Source organism: Helianthus annuus, chromosome 4, assembly GCF_002127325.2.
Source record: "Helianthus annuus cultivar XRQ/B chromosome 4, HanXRQr2.0-SUNRISE, whole genome shotgun sequence".
Lineage (NCBI taxonomy): Eukaryota > Viridiplantae > Streptophyta > Magnoliopsida > Asterales > Asteraceae > Helianthus > Helianthus annuus.
The window spans coordinates 1,238,792-1,248,646 of record NC_035436.2 but is presented as its reverse complement, the minus strand read 5'-3'; the positions used below and the strand labels follow the sequence as shown (position 1 = coordinate 1,248,646).

The following is a 9,855-nucleotide window of genomic DNA, read 5'->3' as shown; positions in this document are numbered from 1 at the left end:
AAGGTTGATATCGTGTTGCCACCATACCGAAAAGAAAACCGACTAAACAACATAAGTGTTGGTATTCATATTTATGGGTTTCAGTAAATCTTATTCAAAATAGACACTGTGTCGCTATTGTACTGAACGTAAAACTGAACGAACAACATCGATATTTGATACCGGTATTTATATTTTTGCCTTTAGTTTCAATAAATTGATGAGTAAATTGCAAGTTTTGTCCTTTATTTTTAGGCCTTTTTGCAGGCGGTGTCCTTTATGTTTAAATTTGACGAGTTTTGTCCTTTATGTTTAAAAATCAAGCACGTTTTACCCTTTGGGCCTAACCCAGTTAGATTTTTCTGTCAAATCTGGTCATGTGCAACGCACATGAGGGTAAAATTGTCTTTTCACCCTATTCTTTAAAAATACATAAAAAAAGAAAAAAAATATATATCATAGCAAAACCCTTTCTTCCCCAAATCAATCCCATTTTGAACAACCTGCAACAATTCTCTTCAACAACCTGCCACCATATCCCTCACACCCGTACCACCACCACCACCCCAAACCACCTTGCCCCACCATCCACCACCCACTCAACACCATCACAACCACCATCTCTAAATCCCCACAAACCGCTGCCCCACCATTCACCACCCGGGTGCTGCTATCGCCACACCCACCCCCAAATCTGATGTTCTAAACAATTGACCCCAAATCCCTAAATTTTATGCAGAGGATTATAAAAAAAAAAAAACCCAAAATTGCACAAACTAACAATGAGGGAAATTAAGAATCGGGTTGACCCACCTCCACCATCGCCAGCAACTCCAGCCACCACCACTCTACCTCCACCTACCGCCACAATACCTCCACTTACCGCCACCTCGCAACCACCATAGCCCTCTCCCAGACTGAAACAACATCTTCCTCCTCCACCTTCCCTCCCACCTCCACCGCCACTGTCGAACCCACCACTAGCTAGAAACCGTGCACCACCACCACCACCGGAGAAAGTCGATCCACCGATTGTTACATTGGATGATCTTTTTAAGAAAACGAGAGCCACTACTCGTATCTACTACTTACCGCTTTCTGATGAACAAGTGGCGGCACTGTTGAATGCTCAGGGGAAACCTGCGAATCGGTAGGGCGTAGGTCAATGTAAGATAACTAGACCCAGATGGAGGAATCAATTAACAACAAAAAGGAAGAATCTTTATGGTATAATAAAGAAAACCCAGATGATTAAATAGGGTTTAACCCTAATTAATGAAGTGGGGGTGCTAGATTTGTATAACTGACAAGAACACAAACACACAGTGAGTGTGTGAGAATCAAGATTCAACTAATGAAGTGGGGGTGCAAGATTGGTATAATTATGAGGTAAAAACTAACAAAGATTAGTAATTATTCAAGGGTTTTGACTGTGGAGATCTTGAGAGAGAGAGAGAGAGTAATCAATGAATGCAGAAATGATAGTAGAGAGAGAAAGGTGTGAGAGAGAGTGGTTTAAGCTAGTATTTTTTTAATTTTAATAAAATGGTTAAATATTTAGTTATTTATATAATTAGTCCTTAAAACGGTGAAATGACAAAATTACCCTCATGTGCAAGGCATATGATTAGATTTAACTGGGAAAACAGACTGGGTTAGGCCCAAAGGGTAAAACGTGCTTGATTTTTAAACATAAAGGACAAAACTCGTCAAATTTAAACATAAAGGACACCGCCTGCAAAGAGGCCTAAACATAAAGGACAAAACTTGCAATTCACTCTAAATTGATAGTATCACTATTAACTGTGACCCAACAACATCGGTATTGGCATCGTGTTTGTTTTATGTTTTATGGTTTTTGGTCGATGTAGATCAGATGTTGATTGCTATACCGAATGCATGTATTGTGTCAGTGCGAAATAAACCGAATCGATACCGATCAAGATCCCGCCGCGAAGCGCGGGGGAAATCAACTAGTTAATAATACAATAAAAGCAGATATTACAGAAATAAAAAGAAAAAACATACCTATTTTTCTTTAGAAGCATGATAAATAGAGTTAATTACTATTTTAGTCCCTATGGTTTGTCAAAAATCACTATTTCAGTCCATTAGTTAAAAAATTGCGATCTCAGTCCATGTGGTTTCACTTTTGTAACCATTTCAGTCCACCTCATAACCATTTCTGTCCGCGTACTTAACAGAATAATGGATTGAAATGGTTACGAAAGTGAAACCACAGGGACTGAAATCACAATTTTTTAACTAATGGACTGAAATAGTGATTTTTGACAAACCACAGGGACGAAAACAGTAATTAACTCTAAATATAAAGTTAACTTAAACCTAATAGAAAATAATATGGTTTTGGGCTGTGTCTAAACGGGTTCAGGTTGTACACGGATTGACTCGCCTAAGTCCTACTAAACGTCTAAACGAGTTTGTGTTTTTGTTGAGTTGTAAACAAAAGGTAAACCTGGTCAAAATTAGAACAAAAAATGTATAGTCTGTAACAATCAATCCTTTACTTGTTAATGACACGTTTAGATAAATGAGTTACACGGGTCGTGTCTGGATTATAGTTAATGCTTTCTACTCGAATACATGGGGTTATAAGGACTGAAGTTAAGTGGAATTATAAAACTGAAACCTGTAGATTTAACTTTTTAAGTGATGTTAAATATCTAAGAGCTTGGGTTTATTTTTAACGAACAAGAAGATTTGAGCAAATATATAGATGTCGTTTAGAGCCCGGCTCATTTCTTGGCCTATTGGGCTATTATGTATTGGACCGGGCTTGAAATAAGCTAAAGCTTATGTATCAGCAAACATTTGGAACACAATCTTGGGCTCTTGGCCACTTGGTGATGTTTCAGTGTTTGGTTTGGTTGTGTACTTCACATATGACATAATCGAAAAGCAAAACCGGGCCAGGTTGGACAGAATGCGCCGAACACGTTTAGGGTGGTTCACATTTTCAAATATTCTAAACAACCGGCTTCCAATTCGGCCCGGTTTTGAAGCCAAATTGTTTTTTTTTTCCTATTTGGTTCAAAATGGTTATTATGGATTAAAATTCATAGTTATTGATGAGATAACCCCTAAGTCAGCATGCACAAACAAGTCTTTGTTCGTGTTCGTGCATTAAGGAAATGAACATTTTCATGACCTATTCACGAACACACTTACCGAACGTAAAGGATCGCAAACGAATACAAATAAATATTCATGAACATAAAAGAACACAAAAGAAAGTTATATATTCACTTTTAAATAAAATCTGCATTTTTCATAGAAAGATTATGAAGAATCCATCAAAAATAAATAAGTACTTAACATGACCTATCCAAACGTAGTTGGCATGATTATTATAAACATAATTGACATAAAAATTACGTAGTTTGTCAAGTTTTAACACAAATTGAAATTGAAATAATCAAATGAGGGATGTGTTGGATTTATTAAACTCAGTTATGTTTATTAGTTTTATTATTATTATTATTCGAACTTATAAGTAGAATTGCATATGATATGTATTAGGATTAGTTAATGATACGCTTATGTAATGATCGGTAGATAAGCGGGCAAACATTTCAAACAACTGTCATTGACAGTTACCCGCCAAATCAAACCGCCAAAAACTCATATGTATTTATTCAAGTTACCGGCAACAATGTCCGGTATCAAGACATTTCTTAATCTTTATGAGATTTGTCCATTCCTTCCTCCGCACTTGTTCATCGATATCATCTTCATTATGCACATTCAATTTGGATCAATTGCTTATGACAACACAAACCCCACTCATAATTCCGCTGCACCATCAATCTCCAATGCAAACTCATCTTCTGATCACCAACAAAGTGGTATCAGAGCATCCACAGGAAAGAAGAAGATGACTGAAATTCGATCAACATCCACACTCTTACCGTGTCAACATTGTACAGACGAAATGAGGGGCAAGAATAAACAACGTTATCGGGAAAAGACTTGCTTTTACTGTCGGAAACCCGGACACCAGATTTCTTCATGTCTGAAGAAAGAAACAGATGAGGCAACCCAACTTATCCGGCAGGCAGTGAACACGGGGATACAGAACAAAGAAGAAGGAGTCAAAGATCATCAGGAGATGATCGTTGTCGGTACCGAAGGAGGGCTATGGAGCGACATATGGTACGTTAGTTCTGTGTTTAAACATCACATGGCTGGAAATCTAAATGTGTTTAAACATATTAAACACATCATTGGGGTTGATACACAAACGGGAGAAAGCAATTTCTTGTTCACACGGGGGGTTGGTTCGGTAGAGATTAAAACAAGTAATGAGATTATGAGAATTCAAAGTGTTTTTTACTCTCCGGAATTAGACCGAAACATTTTAAGCATGGATCAATTGACTATGCAAGGTTTCACCGTCAATAAAGATGGTGATACTTGCAGAATCTTTCCCATGTTTTCTGTTCCGGTGAATAATTATGTGAATGAAGCGAGTGGGTTGACGAGGGAAGAAGAGATTGGGTTAAAAGAAAAGCAAAATATAATCGAAGAAGGGGTATTCGATGAAGAGTTCAAACAACGTTACTTGAATTCCTATTTCGAAGAACTCCATCTGTCTTCACAAGAGACAGATTGGAGTATTATGATCGTAATGGCCATGGAATTCAATGAATTTGAAGATTGTAGAGCATTTATGGATTTACTGGATGATCGAGAATTTGTGTTCAAGTATAAATATATACTCGAATCAAAATATGAAGAATTGGTTAAATGGTTTCTATTCGAATATATGGGAATCACAACAAGGCCGGTACCACCATTTACTCCAAACAAGAGGAAGATCGATTTACTCAGTCTGTACTTACTGGTGGCTGTGGACGGCGGTTACAGGAATGTAACAACGGAGAACTTGTGGCCTGCAATAGCAAGGGATCTAGGATTCAATTATGAAGACGGAGACTACATGAGAGTCACTTATGCCATGTATCTTGATATCCAAGAGTATTACTACAAATTTAAAATTGTTCAAAAGAAAGTGCAGGACAAGGAGACAGTATTAGAAGAAGGAAGGTCCACAGGTGGCTGCCATGAAAGATCAAAGAGTGCAGGAGAGGCTCAACAAGAACCTGCAGGGGCTGCACAAGTTGCATTATTTGCAGGTATTGATGATGAAGACTGGAACCAAGGAAAAAGAAGGAAACGCTTCAATTTCAACTATGCAAGATGGGTTGTAGATGAAGCGAATCAAAGCGTTTTAGATCAAGCTCGGAAACATAACCAAGTTTAAGGGGGGTTATGTTGGATTTATTAAACTCAGTATGTTTATTAGTTTTATTATTATTATTCGAACTTATAAGTAGAATTGCATATGATATGTATTAGGATTAGTTAATGATACGCTTATGTAATGATCGGTAGATAAGCGGGCAAACATTTCAAACAACTGTCATTGACAGTTACCCGCCAAATCGAACCGCCAAAAACTCATATGTATTTATTCAAGTTACCGGCAACAATGTCCGGTATCAAGACATTTCTTAATCTTTATGAGATTTGTCCATTCCTTCCTCCGCACTTGTTCATCGATATCATCTTCATTATGCACACTCAATTTGGATCACTTGCTTATGACAACACAAACCCCACTCATAATTCCGCTGCACCATCAATCTCCAATGCAAACTCATCTTCTGATCACCAATCTGCATTTTTCATAGAAAGATGATGAAGAATCCATCAAAAATAAATAAGTACTTAACATGACCTATCCAAACGTAGTTGGCATGATTATTATAAACATAATTGACATAAAAATTACGTAGTTTGTCAAGTTTTAACACAAATTAAAATTGAAATAATCAAATGAGGGATGTTGATAGAGGCGTATTGTATAACTATGGTTTCAAATTTTAAAAATTAAAACCAATAAACAACATACGGTTGCGAGATCTAACATGGAGTACCGGTCTCTTGCTCCCACAACAACAGAGATTCACTGGATTATGTCATTTTTGTTTGTGCTACATATATCTTCTACAAGTGTTCCCACTCTATGGTATGATAACATCGAGGCTGCGTATTTAGTTGTCAGTCCATCATTGCGCGCAGGGGCGTAGCTTTCAAGGGGCCGGGGGGGGGGGGCGCCCGACCCCCCGAACTTTTCGCTCAGCAGTGTTATGTATGTACGTTTCATATAGAATTTTTTAGGTATATACGTTTTCGACCCCCAGGTTTTATAAAAATCTTTTTTACTTATATAGAATTTTTAGGTCCGGTGTCTTCCGACCCCCCGGTGAAAATTTTCAAGCTTCGCCACTGATTGCGCGAAACACCTTGAGATTGCTTTACAGTACTTCATGTGATATGCCACTCCCATAGACTCTATGTTGGATATATGCCAACTACCACTTAGCTTTTTGAAATTTTGACCATAGATTTGTCTTCTGCCTGGTTTGATACCCTTTGATTCATGATCCACATTGCTAGTCTTCATCCTCTAGCAGTTTCTTAGACCTTTTAGCTTTCCACTGCACTTGTATGTATAATGGTCCGTGATCTAGTTGGTTAGCCACTTAATATACAAAACATTCAAGTATCTTTTGCATTTTCTGTTTGTAACATTTTTAATTTTTTTTTTAAATTGTTACAACCGTATGGTTAGGCCTAATACTATTTAATGGGCTGGTATTCTTGTTGTATCAGTTTTATATGGCAAGTACAATATCTATTGCTCCTTGATGAAGATATGTAGGGGATTAGTAATTTAGTACCAAAGTTGAGGCAATGGCTGGTCTAAATGACTAAATTTGTTATACACATAACACCTTCATAAATATCACTATGAAAGGACACATAGAAAGAAAATATTGGTACCACAACTGATCAAGCCTGAAAGCGTATATATTCACCGTATGAATGATAACCATTGGCCGACGTTGATATTCAAAAAACGGAACAAAAACCAAAAACCGCTAACCCAAAGCAAAGTGAGGCTATTAATTGTGCGGTTAGTGCGTCTTTGATGAAGGTTGGATGACCACAAGTGGTTTTATAAATACAAGTGGCTTGATGAATACTATGGTTGGCAGGCATCATTAGATTAGATTAGAGTGGTTAAGTTATCTGCATTTTAAGGAAGTAATGATGAGCTTCCAAATTAGGAAAGTTTGTTTAACCAATGTGTATTTATTGACCCAAGAACTCTGGTGGCCGAACCTCTTCACATGGCTTTATTTTCTGTTTAGTTAAGACTTCAACTACTAGAAAGACCTTGGTGCCTGTGATTGCTATTTGCTAGACTCAATTTTCTTTAACTTTCCTTAACATGAATCTCGAGGAAAAAAGTATAAATCTAAATAAAACTTTAAATAATTATTGAATGTAAATAGCAAATGGATGATGCACTACATGACGTGTTTTGTTTGCACTCTGCTAGAAATGGAAGGTTATTTGTACAATATATGTAAAAGACTAGCTAAAGTGGTATTAATTGTGTATATATATATATATATATCATAATTGATGGTGTATAAAAACACAGTTAAATGATCAAATAGGAAGTTTATTTTGGCTAGGTAAATCATCATCGCCTCCATTGACACTATGGCTAAAACTGTCGTCGTGAGTATGCTTGCTGCTCACAACTTTGGTGTGTTCTACGGAGTTTTTAACAGCTTTAATTATTAAAGGTAAAGTATTAGCTATTCCTTGGGCTATTAGATTTTCTATAGCATTTTTATCCAAAAGATTTTCATTATTAGCATTAACTTCTTTATTATGTGATACTTCATTCGACATCTGAATTATAAACATTTTCAATTATTAGTATCACAGAATAAAAAAAAGACAATACTTTCAAGAATCATATGTGCAAATATATTTACATATATACATATATATATAAATCTACAAGAATAGCACATATGTTACTTTGTATTAATTTCCTAACTTTATTGTTTGAGTTTAGGTATTAAAAGAACACCTAAATAGCTTAAACAAGTGGCTCTGATACCACCTTCTGTCACAAGCCCCCGACCCCACCCTGGGAGCGAGAGCCGTGAACCAGCCAGATGGTATTGGTGTTTATTAATTACGCAGCGGAAATTTTTTATTTTCATCAGGATCGTAGTTAGGAAATAATTTCAGAGTTTGTAAAATATCGAACTTTTAATATTAAACAAATGGGCTCAAACCCAGTAATAAATACTGGCGAGTTCATTTCATTTTTATAAAATATGTTATTATACCTTACAACATTAGGGGTTTTTATATTTGTTTATATTTACCCAAAACTCAATCAGTATTTGTCACATGGTGGCAGTTTCGATTAGGGGTGCTAAACGGGTCGTGTTCGCGGTTGGCGGGTTCAACCCGACCCGAACCCGAAAATTTTACACAAACCCGAACCCGACCCGAACCCGAAAATCGTATCATACATAAGAACCCGAACACGACCCGAAGTTTCGTGGGTTGACCCGAACACGGCCCGTTCAACCCGAATTTTTTTATTTTTTTTTCTGAAATTAATATATTAAATTAAAATTTACTTAAAAAACACAAATGTATATAATAATATCATATTTAAATTATGAAATCTATGTTAATTTCTCTTTTTAAGTTATAACCCGTCAACCCGACCAGGTTGACCCGAACCCGACCCGTTAACCTAAACGGGTTCACAGGTTCAACCTGAAACTGACCTGAACCCGTTTAGACTAAACCTAAACCCACGAATTTCGTGTTAGGTTCGTGTCGGGTTTTCGGGTCGTGTCAGAAATTCACGCCCCTAGTTCCGATGTGATAGTGGTCATATCACTCATTGGCTCACTTTCGTCCAATAGTGAAGTTTATCAAGTAATAAATATAAAATATATCTTATTATGATTCAATGGTAACGGTCACTAGGCGATTCCCATGACGGTGGTCAAATCACTGTTCATCATTCTTTCAACTAGTGACTCTGGTCATATCAATGTTGATCATTCTTTCAACTAGTGACTCTGGTCATAACACTGTTGATCATTCTCTCAACTAGTGCCTTTGGTCATGTCACTATTGATCATTCTCTCAACTAGTGACTCTGGTCATATTTCTGGTCATATCACTGTTGATCATTCTCTCAACTAGTGACTCTGGACTTAGTAGTGTCCTATGACATTACTTTGTCAATTATATTTTCTATGACACAAAACCACTTAGTCCAGAAAATGAAATATATCATTTTCTGTCAAACTAATAGCTATAACTTATCAAATATAATATATTAATTTAAGAGTTAACTGCCATTTTCATCCCCATGGTTTGGTCACTTTGGCCATTTCAGACCATTTTTCAAAAATGCGCCATTTTTCTCCCCGACGTTCTGGAAAGGTGCCATTTCAGTCCAAAAATCATAACCCAGTTAAGTCGGTTTGTTAATAAGGACTGATTGTGTAAATTTGTAACATAAAGGACCATTTTAGTAAAATGTATAAATATTAATATAATTATAAAATAATATATATATATATATATATAATGTATACATATATATATACAGATCAGACGAGAGAGGGAGAGGGTGAACCGGAGCCGGAACCGGAGCTCCGGTGGTCACCACCGCCGCCGCCGGAACCACCACCATCAACGTCATCATCGTCATCAGACGAGAGAGGGAGAAAGTCGGAGAGAGAGAGAGAGAGATAACGACGAGAGAGAGAGAGAGAGAGAGAGAGAGAGAGAGAGAGAGAGAGAGAGAGAGAGAGAGAGAGAGAAGGAGGCGGGAGAGAGAACCGGCGACGGTGGGGGTGCCGTTTTTCCGGTGAGTTGCAGGCGGCGGCAGTGGTGATGAAGGTCTGATGATGATGATGAAGATCGCGATGATGATGATGAAGGTCAATG

At 37.1% G+C, this 9,855-nt stretch overlaps 1 protein-coding gene across 1 annotated transcript in view; it reads left to right on the top strand.

Annotated features, from left to right (window-relative positions):
- The first annotated feature begins 5,930 nt into the window (after positions 1–5,930).
- LOC110934264 overlaps positions 5,931–9,855 on the top strand; it is a 58,282-nt gene continuing 54,357 nt past the window's right edge. Inside the window, exon 1 of the mRNA XM_022177438.2 lies at positions 5,931–6,031. Within this exon, the coding sequence (XP_022033130.2) occupies positions 5,931–6,031 (101 nt within the window). The remainder of the gene's footprint in view (positions 6,032–9,855) is intronic.